General features: G+C 38.0%; 1 protein-coding gene across 3 annotated transcripts in view; it reads right to left on the minus strand.

Moving 5' to 3' along the window:
- The window catches only part of WWC3 (WWC family member 3), a 98,769-nt gene that overhangs the window by 51,225 nt on the left and 21,791 nt on the right, over positions 1–25,753 (minus strand). For all 3 annotated transcript variants that reach the window (XM_064708658.1, XM_064708676.1, XM_064708666.1), the window contains exons 2-5: positions 10,682–10,791; positions 5,712–5,915; positions 2,561–2,637; positions 385–464 (exon numbers count right to left, since the gene is read on the minus strand). In XM_064708658.1, coding sequence (XP_064564728.1) covers positions 385–464; positions 2,561–2,637; positions 5,712–5,915; positions 10,682–10,791 — 471 coding nt within the window. The remainder of the gene's footprint in view (positions 1–384; positions 465–2,560; positions 2,638–5,711; positions 5,916–10,681; positions 10,792–25,753) is intronic.

Genomic DNA, 25,753 nt, shown 5'->3' on the forward strand with positions numbered 1-25,753 from the left:
TGGTACTGCCATGGGGAAGCAACTCAACAGCATGGCACTTTGGGCTATGCTCTAGGCAGTAGGTATCTCCAGAACATATTTGGGAAATATTTTTTAAAATCTAATTCCAGTTTGGCAATATCTTGAGGAAAAGTTAAAGAACATGGCCTATAAAGCTATTCTTGCATGTGAACCTACAAAATCACAACTCCAACGGATTCTGTTTAACTCTTCTTCGGTCCTTTCACATTGTTATCACCCTGCATCACTATCACAGCTGAAAGTCTGAAGCAAAGCCTTTAATGTTTTATTTTTGACAACACTTTTCTATGAAATTCATTCAAAGGCAATTAAAAAATAAACCCAAACCCCAAAAAAGGATCCTCCCGTGAACTCTTAACTTACTCTTGCAGAGTTTCCACTCCTTTTTCTTTATATTGCAACTCCTGCTTCATCTGTGCCAATTCTCGTTTCAGCCTAGAAAGCTGAATAATACAAAATAATTAAAAATAAAAATAAGTGACAGTCATTTCCACAATAAAAATAATTGGTTTTTAAATACAAAATCTTAAACTACTTTAAAGAACTGGAAGTGATAATTTCCCTTTTCTTTTTTTGCTTTAAAATTGTGCATTAAAATAACAGAAGACTTTCTTAAATATCATAAGGCCCAATCAAAAAGCAGCCAAAACATTCAGCTTTCAAAGTATCAATTTCCTCACCTATTCTATAAGGTTTCTTTTTCCAATAGTTTATGCTGACAGCTAGCAAGTTTCAACACAGATAAATTTTCTTCTCCTTCTGTAGCAAAGACACCTCTCAACTGTCTTAAATTCTTTAGTCAACTTTAAAAAAGACAAAACATTCAATGCTGTTAATTTTTGAATCCAGGAAAACAAAATTACTAACAGCAGAACTGGTCTCTCTCCCAGGAATGGCAGCCTGGCTTGCCACAGTTATTTTCATATTATCCTACCCTCTCAACCCTCTGGTCATTACACTTTTAATGAGCATAAATCAAAAGTGACATAGCAAAGATGTCTCCAAAAACCTTTTTGTGGAAACAGTTACCTGAGTAGGTTGTGCAGACCATGGAAGAGCCAAGCATGATCTGCAGAGAAAGAGCTTCTTGCCCTCCAAAGCTGACAGATAACTGAAGGCAACAGGGAGAGGAGAATGCAAGGGACAGCAGACAAATGAGGGGAATGGGGGTGTTTCAGTACGTGGTAGTGAGGCTAAGACTGAACTGTGAGCCCAAAGAGGGGCAGGGATGGAAGGAAAAAAGCTCTCTCTTCTGAAACTACCAAACTCAGGATATTTGCTAGAATTTACCCAGAGCACTCTTGATTTTCACATGTACATCAGTAAATGAAAAAATCATTACAAAACAATTTTTTTTAAAAAGAGAATAAAAAATTAATTTTTTCTTCAGCTCTATTCCAAGAACATGGGGCTTTGTATCAGTACCAGGATGCAAACCAGCACTGTCAGAGTCGCAGCATCCTGCACAGCTCTCTCCCTCTCATCAAAATTCATGGTACGAGCCCCTAAGCTCTATATGCTCACCAGCTCCTTTAACATCCACCAGAAGTAAAATGAGAAAATGCATCCTGTACACAAAAAGTTTATAGTGCTTATTTCATTCTATTTCCTGAAACAAGTCAATGACTATGCACACAGTCATTTGAATAGAATATCCCATGTATCCTAGGTCATTTTGTTTAAGGAGAAAGAGAGGAAGACAGTCATAAGTGAAAAACTTGTTTATTTTCTTCATATATTACTTAAATAAATAAGGCTTGTTTTCTTGCTTAGAATACCCTGACACTTAGAGTATGTAAAACAAGCAAACACTAGTCAGCATGTAATAAATATATACAGATAGAATAAATGCCTTTGAAGGGTGGTGAATGGGATTGATTTTCAGAGGCACTCATGTGAAAAGTGGTTACTACAACAAAAATGGAACACTATCCTGCAAGGATAAGTGTTTTTTAAAATACTTATTTATCAAAACCATGAATTTAGTTTTAGTTTTTTTAAATACATAAATAAGGAACATTTTTGTTACAGAACTGCCTATTATTGTCAGAATACTTGAATTTCCCTGTCCTCATAAAAGAGCTCTGGCCAACCAGCTGAAAAATTCTATTTGGCCAATAGGTCTACTGAATTGTGAAGAGATTTCCAAGTGGCTAAACCTGCAGTCCAGCAGAATCTCACTGAAAATGGGTAAATGGGTTTGAACTGAAAGAATCTGGCTGCAGAGCATTTACTACTTGTGGCAGTTTGTATAGAGAAAGCAATTTCTGAAGGCCTGGCTGAGCTTGCCTCTGACATTTGTGTCAAAAATGTTTGCATTTTTAGCATGGAAAAAGCATTACTTCTCAAGGGACCAAAATGCAATGAATATAGAGCTGTTTTAACAGAGCAATGGGTAAGAACAAAAAAGCACTTTTCAATACTGTATTTCTAGAAATGCATGCAACATTCAGTGTAATGCTAAAGTAAAACAGACCCTTCCTCCCTCCCTTCCCCATGCCAAATTCATATTTTTACAAAATGAGAAAAGATTACTCACTCTGTCACGACGGCTGGCAATTTCTGCTTTAATCTGATATGGGTCATACTTGGTATTAGCTGAAAATCCAGAGAATGCTAAACAGATGGAAAACAGTATTTTACTCTTTATTCCGCCTTCTTTAATACAATTGTTAAGATGCGGCACTATTTGATAAACCATTTCATTAATTCTTTTTTTTACAAGTCACTAGGTTCTAAAATTATCCTCTGTGCTGAAGTACAACTGAGGATTTCAATTTGCCCCATCTGAAACTTTCTTTCATCCTGAATACCACCAAAAATTGCATATAGCAGCACTATGTATTTCCTAAAAGCAATAAGCTCCTGTGATAGGATGATGGCATCTACTGAAGCAAGCAATTTGTGTAATATTAATAATTAGTAGTTACTTCCTAGGTACACTGAATTAACAGTATGATAGGCACTAAAGTTAAAAAAAAATTATTGTCAGAATAAAATTAGACCAGCTAGGCAGAGAAGCTGCCTTCTAAAGCAACAGTTAGGGAACTGAAATACAAACCAACCCTGGCAAGTAAGGTCTTAAGGTGTCTCCAGTCAGGCAATGATTTCAAGCTGTGGCATTACAAGCTAAAGCCTGCACAGATGAAGTAAAAGTCCTAGAAGATAGATGGGGCAAAAGCAACCATGATTTATGGAGTGAGCCATTCAAGGCAGCACTGGCCCACTGAAAAATGCCTGGTATGTGAATGGATGGGGTTGTGCTGTCAGACCTTCCATCCTTTTGCAGAGCTGAAGGCTGCTGCACTGAAACCCATATCCGTGTCTGGGGCTGCACTGGGCCTTTTGAACCTTTAAAGAATACTGCAATGCCAAGGTCATGTTGAGCGTGCAGGAACTTGCCAAAATGAGTAATCATGCCTGGACTAATTCTCTAAATCCAGGATTTTCTATGGATTTTTTTTTTGAAACAGTGCTGATCACAACTGAGTCACAAAACTGCTGCATGGGCACCTCCCTGCCAACCCACAACCGCTGAGCTCACCTCCCACTCATAAGCACACGACACTGAGTCAATGGCAGCACCCACAAGCAAAGTGGAGAAAAACAATTTGTGAAGTTTTAGTTCTTTAAATTCAGCAACTTGAAACAAGTGGTGGTGGAGGCAAAGATATTGGCTATATAAGCATCCAACTTTGGTAGTGTAATTGCACTCACATTGGAAGTCTAATATTTCTGTACAGTAAAAGGAGAGACAAGCATCCCACAGTGGAGTAGAGGACTCAAATTAGGAAAAACAAGTGGAGAAGGAGCTTTTTGGAATCTTGAGTTGACAGCATGATTAATTCCAAAAAGGATATTTAAAAAAATTTTTTAAATCATCTGAGTAATCAACCCACCCCATTTTCTGAAAACCGAAGCATATGACCTTAAACCAATATAAAATATATTAACACATCATAGAAAATTAAAATATTTTTCCACCTCAAAACAAGCAAACAGTTATATGTAATTTCTCTCACAGATTCTCATTATCAACTCCAGATATACCTACAAAACCCTGAACTATCAGAAGATGGAGAAACATAAGTAAATTGGCATAACATTTGCTTTCATTACAGATAACCCCAAATTTTGTCCTTTTCAGTCATATTTTGTTGCTGTTTCAAATAACTTGTTATCTAAGAGCTTCAAAAATATGAAAAAGGTTATCTTTTTCTAGTATATTTTCATCTTCAACAGAACTTTCTTTCTGTATATTCACCTGAAGTAATTCAATAAAATATCCCACAGAATTACTGCAAATTTAAAAAAAAAAAAAAACAAAAAGCCCAAGGTCTTAGAAAGGTTTTGTAATAAATGTCAATTTAGATTTTATAATCTCAAAAAATACTGATAACACTATCTTTTACTCTATTCCAAGTCTTCAAATAGTTGTTAAACACACTTTACACAATAGTTTCTTTTTTAAAAATTTCTTTCTTAATAGGAAAATACCTGCTTCCTCTTCAGAAACTTGAACATGAGAGGGGGAAATAAGACTGGTCATAATTGTTCAGTTATGTTACAAACTGAATGACAGAATGCATATATATAAACTAAACAAAAGGATGAGAACCCCAGTTCAACAGTAACAGAGTACTTGGTCCAAACCATCTGGGACACCTCAGCTCTGGAAAACAACTTTTATTCAGGATTTTGGCATATGTATGAATTTGCTTGGATTAATAAATACAAGCGAATCAGTAGCTAAACACTTCTATCCAGACACCTGCCCTAAGCCCCCTTCCACAGTCAGATTTCTTGAACATCTTCAGAAAAGGCTAAAGCTGAGCTTCCCATTCTTATTAAATCCTTGGCACTTAACAGCAAACCTGCAGTTAAAACAATGACTGTACAGCCCCTGAAAAACTAAAATTAAAAAAAAAAACCAAAACCCAGTAAAACTCCACTAATTTCCATGTGGGATATATCCACTTCTTTGAACTAGTCCAGTTAACTCTTTGACAAAGACACCTACACCAGCCAACAGCCATGACAATGGGGCAACATCTTCAGAATTCAGAAAAAGTGTATTATCTACCCCAAGCTACCAGAGACATCTGAAGAATGAAAAGGGCAGGAAATTATAGCTCTCTATCACCTACATCAGTATCACAGGCTGGCACTCAGAATGAAGTGAACTAATGAAATATTGTCTCCTAGTTCATGGTCAGAGGTACTCTTGAACACAACAGCTTGTCCCTAACTCTGTAAATTTGCTAAGCAGACTATGGATCCACAGAAGGTTCCCCTAAGCTGACGGCTCCCTCCTACGTTAAGTGGAAAATAATCTTTGAGTTTAGGAGTGCAGGTAGGCAGCTGATGCAGCAACATTCAGCCCTTGCTGCCTTGCAGGAATCATCACTACACCTGGCTCCAAGATGGGCAGAAATACCAGTTGGGATATATGCCTGTTTAAAGTTACATCTCTTTTTAATGTTAACATTTATCCCTAATAAATCTCTGTTGTAATAGATGTAACAGGAATTGGAAGACATTGAATTGCAGAGTCAAGGGACAGCACCTCACTGCTGTAGTCAGAACCTTCATTCAGAGAAGAATCAGGTGATGGAAATACTTCACACTATTTCTTACACCACATCTTGTGAGGGCAGGTGGGCAATATCAAGAAAAGGTAGTAAACTCACAGCTGGCATAGGAACGGCTGTCATCCTCACACATTTTGTGCAATTGTTGATATTCCTCTTGGGCTAGCTCAAAACGCTGCTGCTTTATTTGGTAAATCTCTTTCTTGGCATTCAGTGCCTCCTGGGCAACTATTAAATATTCCTTCAGCATGCGTTCCTGCTCCCTTCTCCATTGTTCCCTCGGATCCTCAATTTGTGTGAGCTCTAAGGAGAGAAAAGTAAAAACATTAAAGTAAAATAATATGACACTTTGTGCCACCAAGTCCAAGTTATTTTTGTTAATGTCCACTCTCAACCAGTACACCTGACACTACAGTGCCCAAAATTACTCCAGCCAGGAGAGAAGGAAGGATGCAGACTGAAAGAACAGGAAAGGCTTTTCAAATATAAAAGGCATTTAAATGTTATTATTTTCTTTACAAACCAGTGCAAACCCAAAGAGAATAGTAATTTGGCCCTAACCTTCCCTCATAGCCAACTTGAAATTCCAAAAATTACCTAAAAACCCAGAACCACAAGGAAAAATTAAAAGTATCTCAATACTTAACCCATAAGTCTATAAATAGCTGGAACTAACTTAAGATACTGCATACAACTTGCATAACATCTTAAAAGGACAAAGGCTACCCCGGCATAGTTAAGAAGAATGAGGTAATTCAACAGAGAAGTCAGCATCTTAGTCTCAAATCCATACAGCTTTTAAATCACTTCTCCTTTTTTTGGTTTTTTTTTGTTTTTTTTTTTTTTTTTTTTTTTTTGTTTTTTGTTTTTTTTTTGGTTTTTTTTTGTCTTAAGAAACAGCAGTCTGATGTTTTTCCTTGCCAGGATTTGGACCAGTTTTTATTTAAACACAAACAAAAAACAAGCTTCCACCAAAAAAAAGAAAAAAAATCTTTCCCAAATCTATTAATTTTCAAGGTTATTACTGTAAAACAATCTCTTTGCAGTTGCAAAGGCATTTGAGGATGACACACATTAAAATTCTAAAAAATTATTGGTTCATTTTGGGGGGTTTTGTGAGTCAAATAATATGTTTCACATAACAACATTGATGTAAAGCCTTGGGTTTAAATGGAATGTTAATTTCTGATGACTGAAGCTCTACCAGTAAGAAGCTGCTGCAGACACAATGTCAGTGCTCAAAGTAGTGGCAAAACCTGGAGCACAGTCAGGAGCCAAGCACCCAGCAATTTTTCCAAACTTGGTTTCTTACAAGAGATGAAAGCCAGTTATGTTTTGCATTAATCCTGAGTACATAATTCAGTATATTGGTGCCAGTGATGAAATACAAAACTGTAGAAGATTAAGCACAACAGATTAAGAACTCTAATGGTGTCAAGGTCATGCTAGCAGCTCTACCATTTGAGAGCCATCTGAAAAGTATATAAACAAAAACAGAAGGCTCATCAAAGAGCAGTGCTTCCAACAGATTTGCAGATTAGCTTCCTAAATAACCTTTTCTCTTAATAGTTGCACCTTTCTCTCCCTGCAACTCCTCACATTGAAACAGTACCAAGATAGTGCCTACAGTTCTGCAATTTCTCCCCACTTCCCAGGGACCCCTTTGATTCCCTTCTGACTCCAGTGTCGTGAAAATATCTCCTCTGGCAAGGACAGGATGTGCTTTGGCTTGTTGAGCTGCCATAAATCCTTCTCTACATGGAGGGCAAGCAGAAGAAAACAGAGTTCTGACTGCTGCCCACCCTTCACTAAGGGCATTTCAATTTCCACTGCTACTTCATTTGTCCATAAGTACCTCTGAATTCTGTGCAAATTCTAATATTCCTAAGATTGCTAAATCCCCATAGAAACAATGAGAAATCAGTAAATATTTATAAAACAGACAGACTTACTAGGATTCAGTTTTTGTCTTGGAATGGCAAACTATTAGTCCTAATCTCAAAAAACAATCCAGGGTAAAGTGTTACGTTCTATCACACATTGAACTTCTGAGATCCCATACTTCAGGGCACTGCATCTCTTACAGAATTATTTCAGAAGCCTTCTGAAAAGCTAGCAGAATTCATCAGAGGTAGAAAACTTCTTTAGTGCATGGGAATATCTGCTTTTTTCTAGTTTATGAAACTTTGCCCTGGATTTCTAAACAAGTTTGCCACATAACAAGACCAAAGCTACATTGTATGATAAAATTAACTTCCTTCACTTCTTTACAACCAATTAGAAAAAAGCCACTATAGTAACTCAAGAACAGTCCCAGACAAATGCAGAGAATATATTATTCCCTCACTGGGGAATGCCCAACTGCTTAGAGGAGACTTCAAAGGCTCCCAAGACTCTGAGGAGGAGGGAAAGGAATTCTGTGGCTGGCAACCGCCAAGGTTTTTAAGCAATGGTTGGATAACAGCCAAGAGCAGCTTAGTAAGGGTGTCAACAAAGTACTGAATTTACAGAACAAGATGGAGATCAGGGTTGGAAGCACCATTAAGATTTACAGAAGATTCTTCTGTTCCTTGTTTTTTTTTTCCAGTTTAAATGGAAAACTATTGCCTAGAAATCTTTTTCTTGCTTCCTGGGTAAACAAACATAGCAAAAGACTTAGAAAAAATCAGACATATTGCTGTTTTCTTTTAAAAGGTGCAAGGGCAAAAAGCTTGAGAGAGCGCACAAAACATGAGAGGTCCTTGGTAAGTGTAAGTGTAGAAAGACTCTTTGAATTATCCCTTGCATTTTCTCACAGTATTTCTTGACACTGAGGCACTTCTAACTGTTTTGTCAATTAACACAGAACTCCAACGCTGCACAAAGCATTTAACCCAGTCAGCCACAAAAGACAATCCAAATGTTTTTTCCTGAAGCTGCAGTTCCAAGTAGTTTAGACCTACTCAGTTCAGAAAAGCTTTTCTTCAGCTCCAAGACCATCTCCTCCACTTGTCTGACACCACCTCACGATGCACGATTGTCTACTCATTACTTCTCACTTCTACAAAGGAAATTTATGCAGTCTTGATTGGCACCTTTGTTGTCCACAGTTTAAAAATTGGATCAAGTGTCCAACTAATTTCTGAATAATAATTATCCAGCTATAATATCAACTCTGTCTTCCCTCTTATTATAAATCTTGCTGGTATATGAAAGCACTGTATTAGCCTAAGGGTGACAAACCCATTTCCCTGTGACGGTTGAATTACCATTTAGGATAATATCTGTGGGCTGCAAGTAATTAGCTATCATGAAAGAGACAAATTTTGCAACCTTGTTAATTGTTGAATGATTTCTTTTACTCAGTTCAGCACTGTCCGCATGAAGCTTCTCTACCTCTGTTCATACATAAACTTTATTTCATACCTAATATGATTCACTTCGCTTTTCCAGGCCCATTAATATTCATCTTTTCTTTCTGTCTTCCCACTGATCATTTGGAAACTCAAATGATCTTTACAAAGGTTCTCTTCTACAGTTTTTGCTCTCAATTGCACAGGAAAAAACGCAAGCCAGATCTGACATGCCTACAATGATTAATATCGCTTCTGTAAGTTCAAACTTGAATGTGGTAAAGCTGCTAATAACAAAATTCAAAAAGCAAAAGGAAGTCCTGTTTTTGCATGTGATGGTGATTGTTATTCCTATCACAGAGGCCTATCAGTAGCTTTTTTAAGGCATTGCAATAGGAATTCATGTTCTACTCATTTTCTATTCTAAACTCACCTGCAAATCAAAAAAAATTAGGGTTGGCAATACCTTAATTTCTTAAAAAAAAAATGCATTCGTGCACATACTTTGGTGTAAGCCCACTCCATTACTGTACTCTAACATAACCCTCACTTCTTATTAAATTTCAACATTACTAAAGTTAATATGACAGCAATCCTTAAGCTAATACTTTTTTAAACACAGAGTTACTTTAAGAATTACCTAACAGTCTGTATTTATTGCCTTTGAATTTTCTTGTCTATCCATCCTTGTGATTAATGTATCAACAGCTGTTTAAAGTTTATCATTTAGTTAATGATCTTTGTTAAATTTCACAACAAATAAGTACATGTATAGGTCAAACGATACCACGGGAATATTTATTATTCTGTTGTTTAGGTTTTTTAAAGCAAGTAATTGTGAAATCACAAAACACAAGTAATTCCAATGATGGCTGGAAGCCCAAAATTATTATTACACTTTCATTTTTTAATTGACTAGATTTCAAGTAGATAGTATTGAGGTTGGTTTTTCAGATTATACTATTTACCACTGCTCTGATAGCCCATGTAACTACTTTCTTCTTTTCTTAGTCCCCACCAACTCCCAATTTCCCACAATACTGAAAGCATTCACTCAATGGAGATAAGAAGTTTAATGACAGCACAACAGTAACAGCAGCAGCAGTACAAAGCTATAAAGATAAGACATTTTTTTTAAAGTAGAACTGGCAAATGTGCCACAGTGATGATACAAAGCTCAGCGATAGTCCAAAAAGGAAAGTGTTCAAAATTAGTTTCCAAAAGGCACATCTGTTGTCTGTTGTCTTTTTGATAGCATTTTGTACTGCATTAAAACATAAAATATATATTGCTTAAGCAAGAATGAGATTACTGTATTTCACTGTGCTTCTGATTAAAAATCAGCACACTTCTCTCAGAATGTATTTTGGTTTTCAATGCATAAGAGTGAACTATGGATGACAGGGAAAATAGGAAATGTAAAAATGTAACACAGAAGTCTTTCTATGTATGACAAAATGCAACATCAAAATTACTAATACTTCACAGTATGACCAAGCAAACCAAAATATTTTGATACACTACAGTTCAATCATAGGTTGTAAAATTCTTTACAAGTGGAATTCTTTACAATTTTGCCCCCATATGAAAGATAAGGAAACACGTTCAGCAAGAAATTATTTGCATACATTTTCTCAGTGCAGCACGAGGTGTATAAATGGTATAGGAAGCAAAGTTAGTGGCAAGAGTAAACATCAGCTTGTTAGCATTCCTCAAAACAATCACATATCTACTCACGATTTATGTGGTCCATATAATAAACTCCAATCTGTTGATCGTAAACAGTTTCCCATCCCAAAGGAAGCTCATCACCAACACAGTCAGCAAACGTCAGGGGCTTTGTAATCCTGTAAAAATAAAAATAACGCAAATAAATACAAAAAGGTCCAGAGTTTACAATGCAATGAATGTTATTACATGTTTTGAAGATATCTTTGCCAGTTGATCAAAAACTAGTTACGCTACTTAGGAATGTGCTGATAATTACAAACATACAGTTTCAAAATAAATTTTCATTTAAATATGCTGACAGATACTCCCCAAACAGGTAAGACAAGCTTCTCCCCTCAAGTTTCTATGTATAACAATTTAATTATAATGGCATGCAGTCCTGCCAGTTTTTCTCCCATACTGCAAAGAACATACATGTGAAGCTTGAGTTCACCACTGCTGAAACTACTAGAAACTTTACAGGTTTTAACTTCTTTCAGGTGACAATGTAGCAAAATTGCTTGTCTTTAAAAAAAAAAACAAAAAAACATAGAATTCAAGACAGCACTGTATATTTTCTCTTTTCAACTGTACATTTCCAACTATTAATGATATTCTCTTGGTCCACACATATTGAAATTACTTCCTTTCCCTCAAAAAGAAGAGACAAACAAATGTCTCTGAAAAATTCTGAAGCAATTAGACCAGAAACAGTGATTAATAAGTAACTGTATTACTAACTAAAAGCTTAAAACATCACAGCCCTTGCTAGACAAAGTCTTAATAGATCAGTGGGCAATAGAAAACTGGAAGAGCCATGTCAGTGTTGACAGGGACACTGAAAGTACTCGGTTCCATATTATACAGAAAGACTCTAAACCAACACTGCTCTAGAACAGCAAGGTATATAAAAACCTAGAAAAAATAAATAATATAAATATAAAAGCCTTTATGCTCAGTCTAATCATGTTTATTACTCAAATATTCATTTTAATCTTTACTTAACCCCAAGGATAATGTTTTCCTCTACAAGCTGTCACAAAATTCATATACTGAAAAGCTACTAATAAAGTAGTTTCTATTACATCTAGGATATAGATACAACACCTTCCTCACATATTTGTTGAGGCACTTCTAATACCTACAATGACAACTTTGCAAACATTAAATACATGCATTAATTTAGGGTCTGATTTAAGCTCAACAGAATCTATAGCATTATACTTTCTGTTGTACCTCCACTTGTACATTGCAACACCAATTAAGATTTCTGACACCAGATTTGGACTACGCTTACAAATACACTGCTGAAGGGAGAGACCATTAGCACTCATAACTGCCCTTCATCTGATAACACCTGTATAACACAGTAACTTTGTCTGAACTAAAGTATGTCTGTCTTTGAACTTGGAAGTGCTTGCCCACCCCAAAATAAACCAGAACAATCCAGTGGTAAAAACTTAAAATTATGGAAATACTACTACAGCTCCATTATAGCTAGCCCAATGGTGCAGTAAGCACACCATTCAACCACCAACATACAACGCAAAATTTTGCACACAGCAAAGAGAAAAACTGCATTTACCTGCCTCCTGAAACTATTTTACAGTGATTGAGATTACAGTGTTCAGAATTAACTGTAGCAGAATAATTTTAAAAATACCCTTATTAGTTTCAATGTCATGTTCCAACAGCTATTCAGGTCAAATAATAGCTTGATCCTACTTGGTTGATTCTCCAACACATATAAACGGTTTAACAAGAAGATGTATATAAACTTGTGCATCACTATTTAAAGTAAAAATTTTCCATTACCGACAAATATGCAGTTTACATCATGTAATTATGCAAATCCAGAGATGCTCTATTCAAGAAAGAAAATGTTACTAGGAACTGACACAAGCACTCTCATTAATTCATTTAGCAGTCAGGCAGCCCAGATATTGCCAAAATACTCCTGATCTCCCTGGAATTCAGTCAAATATTAAACATACAAAGTACAGCATTTTTTCTTAAACTCCCATGGTCCTGTTCTGAAGACACAATGTTTACAATTTCTCAAAGTAGTCTAGACATCAGCTCCTAAATTACCGCACTATAGACAAGATTTTCTTTGGAATAAGTTATGAGACTTGCTTGCCTGTTACACAAACATACCCTCACCCTTTATTCATAAATAAAACCTGCACATGATACTCTAACCTTTCACACTACAAAAACTTTAATTCAATGCTCTCTGTGATCCTGCCAGGACTCAGACTTGCAGGACAAGGACAATGTTCACTTTTAGGAAAAGGGAGACTGAAGAAAACCAATGCATCTGGTTTAACCAGTTTTCATTACAGCGTTATAAAAGCATGTGTGAACAGTTTAATTAATAGTTTTGAAGGAAAACTTGTAGGGAAAAAAACCCCAACACATAAAAAGCCGTCTTACAGATATTCAGACCATTATTAAGTTGATGTTGCTCATTTTAAACTATAATCAAAGTTGCTCCAAATTGGATTCCCTTCAGACAAAGCACAATGTCATACTGACACAATCCAGTCACATTTATACCTATTGAGCTGGATCTTCAGCCAAAGACAAAAAACTAAGGATTGGAAGTTTCTGCCTGTGTTTTGCACTGCTTTCATGAAGTGAACTGAAAAAAATACCTTCCTGGTTTAACCAGCACAACTCTGAGGACAAGATTAGTTTCTTGCCAGTTAAGGAAACTAGGGCTTTTCAGAATAACAAAGACAAAATGGAAGAGATGCAGATATCTACATTGGAGGTCAGCCACAAAGTACAGCAGTTGACTGCTGAAATTAAGTATCTTCTGGAAATACTGCTTTACCCTCTGGGTTTGTTTTTAATTAGCTTAAGTTCAATAAAATAGAAATTACCTTTTCTACTTTTTTATAAAGAATTGTACAAGGTACATCTGTTAAAACATTTCAAAGTATTGAAATAAAGACAAAAAACTTTTCAAAGAATTATAAAGACAAAGACACAACAAAAATGCTGCCATCTTTGATGAAACAAAAACCAGGGCTGTCCCAAACTGTGCTATTCACAGTAAAGAAAAACTAAGGTATTTATCTGATTGAGGTAGCAAACAATAACACACTAACCCATGATCACCTCCTGCTTCCCCCCAAACAACTGGCAGACACTAATAAGAGGGTTCTGAACTGTCAGCTGAAGATGAAAATCCTCTGGGACCAGTTTACAGCATTAAGTTTTTGCAGCCACTGGACCTACAGGCCAGGTACAAGTAACAATTCCCCATGGGGACCAATTCTGCACAGATCAAAAACCCAACCTTAATATCAGATTAACTGACTTTATCCTTTCCAAAAATAATGATGCTCTTCAGTCCTTAGGCACCCAATCTTTTGTGACTCTGAAACCCTTCAGAAGCAAATACAGAATCACATAAGAAAGCTTTCATAATCCAAATCCAGTATATCAAGCCCAGAGAAAAATCTCTGAGCAATGTCATGCATCTCGGACCTGTCACTTCTGACTCTGCCCAAATGAGAAGTTTTCATTAAGAAGAAATAGAAGCCAGGTACTTGCACTCAATCCAACAGACACATCTGAAAACACAAGTTTTAGTCACATTTTCTTTGTTTCAATTACCAAGCTTAACAGTTAGAATACAGAAATTAAATGGTAAAATAAAACCAAACAAGTGACTAAAATAAGTTTTTTCTCCTCCTTGCATACTTATTTTGAATCTTTATCCACTACAACAAAAAGAAGGATTCCACAACACATTATTATAGCTTTCTGAATATGTGGCAGCAAAACAAGTATTTCTTGAATGCATCAGTTCATGGGACTGGATGGGGAGAAGGTAAGGCTTTAAAAGACAACGCCAAATACCATTTTAGATAATGTACTCCAAAAGTGCTTTCAGCTTCAGATACATTGTTAACAGCATCTAATTTCAACACCCTCTTTCCTCCTCAAGACAGAACTCACAGAAAACCTCAGACTTCACATAATAAAGAAAAGCTTCCCAGTCCAAAGGAAAGACATGCTTCACATCTCCAAAGCACAGTTTCACAGACAGAGTAGGGCAACTTCATTGTCACAGACCTGCAAAACCATAATCAGATCACTAGAAGCAAAAGGCTTTGGAAAATTTTAGGTAAGATCCTCAGTCTTCCCATGGCCCTGATGCCACATTAGAGGACCCTGGCTGCTTGAAATCCCTAGGTCTAATTGAGTAAAACTTCCTCTGGGAGGAACTAAATAAAGACAAACACAGCCTGTTTTTCCAAGATCTTGAACAGGAAATCCAAAAGGTGCTCCAAAGTAGAAACTGTTGTAAACTAGCTGCCCTCCTTTAAACAATGCCTAGACACCTAAATTACATACAAGGTCACCTCACCTTTCAAAGTGGGCCTTGATTAAGAGGAAAGCACTAACCATGAGGGCTAATTATGAAAAAGAACCATCGAGTTCTGAACAAAAGTCTGTAGGAGACAGAGAGAAGGATGCAAGAATAGCAGCTGTCAACAGTGTGTTTAATTTTGTTTCTGATTTTGGTCAGGTCCAACGGCAGAAAAAATATAACAAAATAACAAAATTTTATACACCTCCACAAACAACTAGGAGAAAAAATTTCCTTAAACCTGATCTCAGTCTGCATTGTAATCTAATGGGATAGACGTTTTTGCCTGACAAATGCAGACACAGAAATTGTATTACTAATTTACTAGGAAACTGCATTAATTCACATTAGAGATCTGAAGAACACCATGCAATGTAAAAATGAGTAACAGAATAACTAGAAAAGAGCTAGCAATCTGATAAATCTAGCAATAGTTTCTCCAAGGAAAGTATTACGCCAAGTATATTACTGAAGTGTCACAAGGCAAGAAAGGGAAAAGGCAAAATGAGAAATCATGCACACACTTTAAAGCTTTCAATCAATGTTTTTTTCTTTCCTCCTTTCAAATGTGAATTTAAGTTACAGATATTGCTATAAAGTTCAACTAACTCTCTTGTCTTGTAGCATGGTTCTTATTCCCTCCAACTGCACGGAGAGGAAAAAAATGAAAAAAAAAAAAAAACCAAACAAACCAAACCGAGAAATTGAGAAGCAATGCTGTTTCACGGACACTGACAAGACGAGCTGCTTACACTGAGGGGGAGAATGGGAGGATTGTTATTGTGTCGTTTTTAAAAGTTACACTGCAGTCCTGGAGGCACTTCCTCAACATCTTCCACCACCATAGCTCCGGCCTGGGCAGCAAGAGCATCTCTGCAACAGAAAGGGGCACAGCTGTGCTGTGACTCCAAAGCAGGGCAGGGACACGGCAGGGACACAGTGCCCAAAGCAGGGCAGGGACACGGCAGGGACACAGTGCCCAAAGCAGGGCAGGCACACAGTGCCCAAAGCAGGGCAGGGACACGGCAGGCACACAGTGCCCAGCTGCCGAGGGCAGCAGCTTTCCCCGCGGGGCAGGAGCAGGCCCCGGTCAGAGCCCTGCAGCCCCACCCGGGCCGCACACGCCAGTCGGGCACGGGCTGCTCGCAGCAAATGCCACCATGAGCTCCAGACCCACTGTTGTGAAGTACACCGTGGTTTTCCTCCTCGACTGTCCTCCATCCACTCAGCTCTCTGCAAGCAGCCAAGTCATAAAAATGAAATGGATTTTGAAATAAAGTTTGGCAAATTACATACCAACTGCTTAGTCAAAAGTACAACAAAGTTCACCAAACTATATCTTTTCAAGATACAAGTTTCTTTTAACCTTTTTCTTAATCCAATTTATGTATCTTCATTTTACTACGTGATTTAACCTCAGACTCTGAATAAAATAACTCACTGAACATCAATTCTTCCTTAAAATAGATCCACAATACAGATGGCCAGACTGAAACTTACATAAATGAAATTCTGTGCTCAGGACAAAGAGTTAAAGAAGGTAACGTGTTCAGAGTCATTGCTGGGATACATTTCCCTTGGGAAAAAAAGGTACCCTGCAGCAAGGAAATCACAGCACCAACTCTTCTAAAGGTCACTTGAAATTTAGTCTTTTTAAGACCACACTGTATTTTGCATCTATTTATGTTGTTATTATTATTATATTTCATTTTTTCATTTTTTTTTCTTTACAGCAAATAAATTGATAATAGAGTTTTAATACTGTCCAATCAGTGTACTTGCTTCAATTTACAAGCCAACACAGCACAAATCAATGTGCAAAACACAAGGCACAGGATGGCACTAGTTAGCTATTTGTACAGTAATAAATCAACTCCTTGAAGTGTGAGGAAAATGTGTGATAATTATCAGACCATTTTCAAAATTTAAACTCTGAAGAATGAGATTTTGCGATGCAAAATGTATGTAAAGCTACACAGCTAAGAGAGAACCTATATGACTTGTTGACTTCAAGAAGCAATAGCAGCTTACATTGTCTATAAGCACGTCTAAGAAATATACCCAAGGACATCCTCTTACCTTTCTCTATTCTAGAAAAAATAAACATTTACTAGCAAGCAACAATAGTCAAATAACACACTTTTGTTTTTATCCTTTCTCATAATCCCAAAACCAAAACAGCTGAAAACTACTGGCTTAGTATGTTGAAACATAAAATGTTATGTCCAACTGCAGCTCTCGCATAACTTGTCTGGCTGCTCAGGAACTGCTGAAACAGTTCCACACAAGCAGCCAAGTCTTCCAGCAGCTATCCATTTCTTAACAGCAGCTATGATCCATATCCAAAATCAGAACACAAATATTATGGCAAATACTTGCTGAAAATATTTCATGTACACAATGAAAACGCCTTTCTCAAAAATCATAGCCAGGTTAAAAGTCAATGCTTTTAAGAAAACTATTTTTGTATCTGCAATTTATTGTGGTTTTTTACAGAGGGTAAACAGTAAAAAAATGGGCAGAAGGGTTAAGTAGGTCTATCTATGAATGCTTTAAAACTTATTTAGTTTGTGTACACATAGATAGCCTGAAGTGACCAGCAGCTGTACAAAACCACCACCAGATTAGCAGTGGGGCAAAGACAATTGCTGGAGGGTCTGGCTGAAGAAAAGCAGACTGGACAGCAGATGACTTGACATCTAGATCAGAAAATAGACAAAAGTATATATGGCAGCTGGGTATAAACTGTAAGAGGAAAACAGTAGGAATGTGTGGCAGATAAGACAGCTAAAGAAGGGAGGTATGGAAACTACAGTTTCTGAATTTAAATCCCACCTTCATACTGAATATGCTCTTTGCTAGAAAGAGTAACATGCAAAATATTTACAACTTTTCTTATGCCAGTTCTACTCAAAAATCTCTAAATATTTACAAGATCTTCTTGAGGGCTTCTGTGTGAGACTCCAAAAAAAAAAAAAAAAAAACTAAAACCAAATGAATAAGAATCAAAAGCTAAACTAAGCAATAAAGAAATTTAACAGAGAATTTCAAAATTTGAGAAGCAATCTGAATTCTTCCACTTGTGTAAGAAGCCTAACATGACACTACATGTGTCCAGACATGGACATCAGTTTCACTGATTCTGAACCAACATTTCTACCTTTTCTCCAAAATCTGTGCATAGCACCATTTTCCAACTACATCTGATTGATAATCAAGGTCCCAGCTAGTAAAGGCCAGGCACATAGTTATCCATTTATTTCTTCCATCCTGCAAATCACAACTCTGCAACCTTCTCTTGGAGACAAGCAAGTCATCTAGCTGTCACATTTCTACATCCTCAGACTATACTAAAACACATTTCTATGTTCAGTTTTGGCTAACAAACTGCTTGACAGCTGCAACCTTAGTTTTGCAAAGACTCCTCTGGTTTGAGAATATAAATTTCCAGCTAGCTTATTTGACCATGGTCAGGCCCATCAGTTAATGAAACCATTGTAGAAGAGTCAGTGGGAGAGGCAATAAGTGCTTCACCCTCACACAGAGGAGTGCATGCATATATATATGTATGTATGTATGTATATGTGCTTGTGTGTAAGTGTATGCCTATACACAGAAAATATTCACTTCCGACTGCCGCTCACAACTTCTGTATGCAACCACCAGATGAGGAGGAAACACCTGCACTTTCCTAATGGAAGTCATCTGAGCAAAGGCGAAAAAGTGCATCTGGCAAGATCTTACCAACAAGTTCTTAGTAATAAGCATTTTGCACATGAACAAGAATCATGGGAGGAGTTCAAAGCAGGAAGAAATGTAGCAGACAGGAAAATGGTCCCCAGGAGAAAAATGGGACATAAAACTCCAAATTCAAGTCCATGAAGCTCCATTTGTTAGACCAAAAAGAGGCACCAAAAGAAGCTTTACATCTCAGTAAGAAGTAAAATGGTCTTACATGCTGCAAGACACTATCATGCAGTTGAATACTTCCTGAGGACTCTTCACGATCACTCGAAGTTTACATCAAAACAGATTAGAACATCCTCACTATTACATTGGCTCTTTCACTAGCAGTTTATTAAAATGCTTTGGTTATCAATACTAATGCTTACTAGTGCAGCAGAGCAGTGTAAAGTTCTTCAATTACATTATTACTATTACATGCTCTTGCTAACCTCAGGTGTCCTCTATCCAGAAAGTTTACACCAGCATTAACTATCTTGTTACCTTTAAGTCTGACCTTGCTAGACTAAACTTTTCTTCAAAATTTTGACATCTACGTGACTGTCCCAAACATTACAGCAAAGATTTTTCCATAACTTTCTAATAGCCAATGGTAATTCAAGTTTCTGCACATTTATAATGGCTATCTCTTCACCATGGAGGCGTTCCTCTCCCTTAAATTTATCATTCTTCTTTACCAATTATCCAGATTGGAAATAATTAAATATATATGTGTGTGCATATGTGTATAGGTGCACACACACACACACGTGATGCATCCACACAATGTATTGATTTAATGGTGTAAACACCATCCAAGTGTTAAATGACTGAAGCTTAACTTAGACATTCTTCAATGAAGAAAGCACTGTGAAACATTTTTGTGAACTCTTTAAACCCCTTTAGACAAGCTTTAGCAACACAGAAAATCTTACATTAACTGGTACCCTTTGGGCTGACTAGAAGGCAAGTAGTTGAAGATGCACAGAGGTTAACTTTAGAATCTTGAAGTATAAATGCAATTACAGCCCAATGGATGCAGGACTGGAAGGGATACAGTCAAGTTCACAGACAATACAAAATCAGGAGGAGCTGCTGACTCCCTCAAAGACAGGGAAGCCCTGCAGAGACCTAGACAAATTAGGAGAGATGGGCAATCACCAACTATATGACGTTCAACAAAGGAAAGTTCCAGATTCTGCACCTGGGATGGGGCAACCCTGGAAGTATGGACAGACTGGGGAAGGAGAGGCTGGAATGCAGTGCCAGGAAAGGGACCTGGGGCTCCTGCTCAGTGGCAACCTGAACATGAGCCAGCAGTGCCCTGGCAGCCAGGAGGGCCAGCCCTGTCCTGGGGGTATCAGGCACAGCATGGCCAGCTGGGCAAGAGAGGGGATTGTCCTGCTCTGTTCTGAGCTGGGGCAGCCTCACCTCGAGTGCTGGGGGCAGTTTTGGGGGCCACAATGTGACAAAGATACTAGCAAGCATCTAAAGGAGGGCAACAAAGATGGTGAAGGGCCTTGAGGAGAAGCCATATGAGAAGCAGCTAGGGGCACTGGGGGCACTTGGTCTGTTCAGTCTGGAGAAAAGGAGACTGAGGGGAGGCCTCACTGCAGTTACAGCTTCATTGTAAGGGGAAGAGGATGGGCAGGCAGTGATCTCTCCCCTGTGGTAACCAGTGGCAGAACCCAAAGGAATGGCCTGAAGTTTTGTCAGGGGAGGTTTAGGTCGGATATTAGGAAAAGGGTCCCTCAGATGGTGGCTGGGCACTGAACAGGCTCCCCAGGGAAGCAGCCACAGCATGAAGTCTGACACAGTTCAAGCAGCATTTGGACAATACTCCTGGGCACACGGTGTGACTCTTGGAGCTAGTTCTGTGCAAGGCTGAGAGCTGCACTCTATAAGCCTTGTGGGTCCCTTCCAACTCAGCATATTCCATGACTCTGTGAAAATCCCTCTCACACACTAAGGTCCAACATTCTGAAAACATGCCAACAAACATCAGCTAAAGGGATTTTTTATTCCTGTAGTCTGAAAGAAACAATGTTTTAAAAAGGCTATAGCTAATGTTTCTCTACAGGTAAACAGAAGTTTAATGACAATAGAAACAGACATCCATGTGCCTACGTGCACAAACAAGCCTAGCACTATTCTGAGTGAAAATTTAGTTAATTTGATGTTTCAAAATATTTTAAGCCTCAATCCTCAAAAAACTTACTATACTTGGAGTATATTCAATTAACTTTTTCTGAAATTATTTTCATGAAACTATTTGCACCAACAAGTATTATTCAATCATCCTAATAAAAAAGAAAGTGTATGTTCAAAGTTACCAGGAACCATTTCTACAGAAATTAAGCGCAAATTGAAAAACAATGGGAGGAAAAAGTAAATGCAACTGGCCTGAGTTAAAAAAAAAAAAAAAAAAACAGTTGGAAAAATACATATTCAAGAGACTGTTCTTTTCAAGTCTTGGAACAAAGTGATGTGTAGATAAGTGCCAAAAGAATATGCATACCATGACTTCACATACATCCTATTCAAAACAAATTGTGAGGTAAAACAGTAAACAAAGGCCTCACACCCAGAAAAGTCTACAATGCCAGCTAATATTAGAAGTTCAAGACAAGAGTTTCTTATTTAATCTTTCAAAACAGCTTTTCTCCTCCTTGTCTTCCAACACACTTGAAAATGTGTTATACTCATCCTATATTTTTCCTAAAAGTACCACATATGGCATTTCTCAAACATGTTCAATTATCACATTCCTGGAAATTTTATGGACTCTTTTGTACCATTTCTATGTTATGTCTTCTAACACGCTACTGAGCTGTCACGCACTGACTTTGCCTGTAAAGCAGAGAAATTTTGCCTTGTAAAAGGCCACAGCTCTGGCTCCAAGCCCCTCTCAGTGGAGTGGGTGCCCATGGGCATGGAGGGAAACCTGCAACCAGAGAGGCCATCACACTGCACTGCAGCAGCCCCCTGCCCAAGCAGTGCAGATCTGCACAGAAGGCTTTCCAGACTGCTCCTCTTCTTAAATTTTCAACTACATTAATAAAGCAATGCTTTATGTGAGGGTGAAAGAGTGGAGAAAGCAACTGCTGTGACATGCACACTGCATCCAAGGGCACTGTTTCAATCCCTTGCCTGAACAGTTACTAAGCCCGATGTAGCACCAAGCAACTGAAGTGGAAATATGTTGACAGGATCTTTGATGCTTTTGGGTTTCAGAGTCCATTTCTTGTAAGCACTGATCTACAGCAGTCACCTCATTATTTAAGGTTTTTCCACTCTTCCAGGAGTAACAGACCCTTAGTCAAGCATGAATGGATGAATGTTTCAGCTGCCCAGAAGTGGTGATTAGTGACTATTGTATATGTTAGCATCCTCAATCTACCCATTTATTTCAAAAGTCCATATTTTAAGTGGAATTACAAAAACAGTTAATGATTATCTATAAGATATTAGAAGTGGTCTAAAAATAAACCTATTAAAGAGAACAGTGCTTAAAATGTGTTTTATTTTCCAAACATAATCAGGAGACCTAAGAGAAGAAATTTCAGCTCCCTAAAACCTTTGGTGCTTTTATACCAATGGAGCAACAACCCCCCTGCAAAGTAAAATAACTTCTTTAAGCCAAATAACTGCCTAAGGTAAAAAGCAATGGTTCTCTAACAATTTGCAGCCTTGCTAAATTTCCTCCTCCACAGCTCGCTCTTTGCCTTTAAAATTACAGATACAGCTGTCAAGTTATTTACACTTTATAACACGTTACTTAATATAACTCCTAAACTTTTGATTCTCAACAGTCCGAATCTACCAGCCACAAACAGAAATGCATGTTATCTACATATATATAATGTTAACACAGATGATGTGGAGAAGATTATCTAAGACATGCACTTAAACTCTTAGAAGTGCTTCCCCACTCCACATCAGCACCCTTGTCAGACAGCAATTTTCAAGCTTTTAGGAAAACTTAGCCCAGTCCCTGTTCTCTCAATAAGCAATTATCCTTCTATTATTATCATCATTCCTCAAATATACCTGCTTTCTACAGTCTTGCTTAATGCTGACCTTGCAAATTAATGCACTGTGTTTCCCAATCAAAACTAGTGATTTAGTAATATATACCAAAGTCAGTTTTACATCTGAACATAAGGTTCTGAATATTTTTAAGAGGCTGAACTTACAAATTTTGATGCTATTACTTCTATGGTTGCCAGTAGTTGTACAATGTATTATACCTGAGCTTCCAGTTAGACTAATAAAGTAGTTCCCAATAAGTAATACAAGGAGTTACTCACAACTTCATGCTTTTACATATATACAAGAATAAAAAATACTTTGTGAAAAAATCTAGAGAAGTCCAGTGAAATAATGTACTTGTACTGATTTATAATAATGCAGTATGAAAAAAAAAACTTAGAAGAATCTGCTCAAACCCAATGTAAAAAAACACTTCGCACTCTCAGATTTTTTTTAATATATAAAAATTAATCAAACCATAAAACAGCACAAGCAGTATTGAGAGTTATTTTACAATATAAAATTTCACATATATCAGAAAATGGGAAAGTAAAAACCAGTAAACAGGAGAAAAAGCACAATTATAGAAGACTGGCCATGCCATCAAACCTACAGTGATCCTAATTTGAACATAAGTGAACATCAACAAATACCTCTTCATTAAAACAGCAGTGGAAATCTGATTAAATTTACAGTCAGATATTGAAGAGACTTCAACAGTAGATGGCCTCCTCTTCTTCCGCCCCATCTCCCATGACGGAGGAGGTTAAAAATAGAGGTTTCCGTTTCCTTAGATTATTTCACTTTAAACTTTTCTAGAGCACTGAAATAGCTACTTTGCCAGCTTCCTACATTTGTGTTAGAAAAGCAGTGTTAAAAACACACATTTACAGCAACTCAGGAAACTGGTTTCTGTGGCTTGCATTATTATTATCATTTGTAAATGACAAGCCTCTCTAGAAGTGGGAGGTATCTCTTCCAAAGTCTCCTTTTGGATGTTGCTCACCCAAAGGTCCCTTGCACCACATAGTAACATATTTTTGGAATAAGCTGTACTGGCATATTTTTCTATATTTATGCATTCCTTTGCAGTTAGTAAATGCAGATATTTTCAGTGCACAGTGCTCAGTTTCCCATATCCAAAAGCAGCTCCACTACTAGGAAGCAAAGCTTAAGAGCTGTAGAAAGATAGCTCCAGCTCCCTCTCTCCCTGCCCTGAGCCTTTGAGGAACTCAGCCACAGGAAGCCCCTAACTTCCACCATGGCAGCACAGAGCAACCTCAGCTGTCCAGGTCATTATTTCAAGGTCAGAAAATCACTGTCATCACCCAATTCAACTCCTGCACACTAGAAGCCACAAAACTTCAGCTGGTAATCCTTGCACCTAGCCCAACCTCATGGGTGACCTAGAACATACCTTCCGTAGTGACAAGAGAATTGTTTGTAAATATTGAAAAAAATGTACCTAGCAGAAAAAACATCTGAATTCTTAACTGGAAGCACTGAGTACCAACAACCAAAAAGGAATCTAAATTCTGCTGCAATATGAAGTTGTATCATCTGCACATTACTATCAAGCAGTGCCACCCATTCATTAGGAAGTCTGGTATGCTTCGTTAGGCATTCCCTCATTAGGCAATTTTTTTATTGCTTTTTATTCTGCTAGAGTAGAGTTGCCTTGGCTGAAGTTCTCCCTTCTGAGGGCGTGCCTCCTTCTCATCTCTTGTAAGAGTCAATTAAAACAGCTCTGCCAGTTGAAACAATGAAGCACAGGAAAAATGCTGTCCCGTCCCTCCCCACCCCCCTGCTTCTATTCTTATATCAGGCTCCCAGATAATCTCAGCACTGCTAACCCTGGGACCTGAGTTCTGTAGGTATCCTTCTATTCCCGAGGAAAAAATATTCAAGTCTGGTGAAGGTACAAGGGAGTTGAAGACGGGAATATTGTTGCACATGCTCATCATAACTGTATGAAGCACAGAAGCTCAGGTCTTTGCAGATTTAATCTCCACTGAAAACATTCCAGCTTCTCAGGATCTCTCTTGGCCACACAGCCATTTAACTCCAGTGTTTCCGGACATCCAAGAGGATTGCTCCTCTTTTTTTGCCAGGAGCAGCTCCAGAAAAACAATTCCAGTACAACCCTGCTCCTTCCAGGGAGAGACTAGGAAGTCAGTTTCTCCTTCCAGTCTCAATACAAACTGTTAGTACCTGAACATCAGGGAGCAAAAAAAGGAAGCAGACACAAAGGGATACAAAAGAATGAGGAACATGGGAACCAGGGGCTGGAAGAAGAGGCAGAGCCAATCAGAAAGCAATGAATGCTCCAGGGAGGCACAGAGGGAGAAGCAGGATAGACAAGGAGAAAGATGAACAGCAGAGCTCCCAGAAGGGACTGACCAGCAGCAATGTGAACAGGCCACAGCCTATTGGGCTGGATGGGGAAACAAAGCAGCTTCTACATCCTTCAGCTATGAGACATACCTCTGTTCTCTTCTGTGCTCTCCACTCCAACTCTACCCCATAAATCCCACCTGCAGTTTTGTATGAAAGCTCAATTAACAGCTTGGTACCACTGAACTGGAGAAATCCCTGCTGCCTTCCAGTGTGTTCCCCTCCCTCTGCTGCCCTAACCTGCACAATCCCATCACAGCTACTTCTAACACTCATCTGACCAGACAGTAAACTCAGAGTAGGTATGCTTCACCTCACCAGAACTTCAAAAAAAGTAATGGAGAAAGGGGAAAGTAGCAGTTTGTTGGGGGGGGGGGGGGCATGGACACTGAATGGAGTTTATTTTGCTACCAGATGAGCAGAGAGGCAATGTAGAAAAGGCATGAGGTGAGCAAGATCTACTATTCATAACAAACTACTAGCCTAACTTGCACTAAGCCTCACTCAGGTTGGGGGGCAGGGGAAGAAAGAAGAACCAAAAACCTCACCCAGATAAAAATCAG

This window comes from Zonotrichia leucophrys, chromosome 1 (genome assembly GCF_028769735.1).
Source record: "Zonotrichia leucophrys gambelii isolate GWCS_2022_RI chromosome 1, RI_Zleu_2.0, whole genome shotgun sequence".
NCBI classification, from domain to species: Eukaryota; Metazoa; Chordata; class Aves; order Passeriformes; family Passerellidae; genus Zonotrichia; species Zonotrichia leucophrys.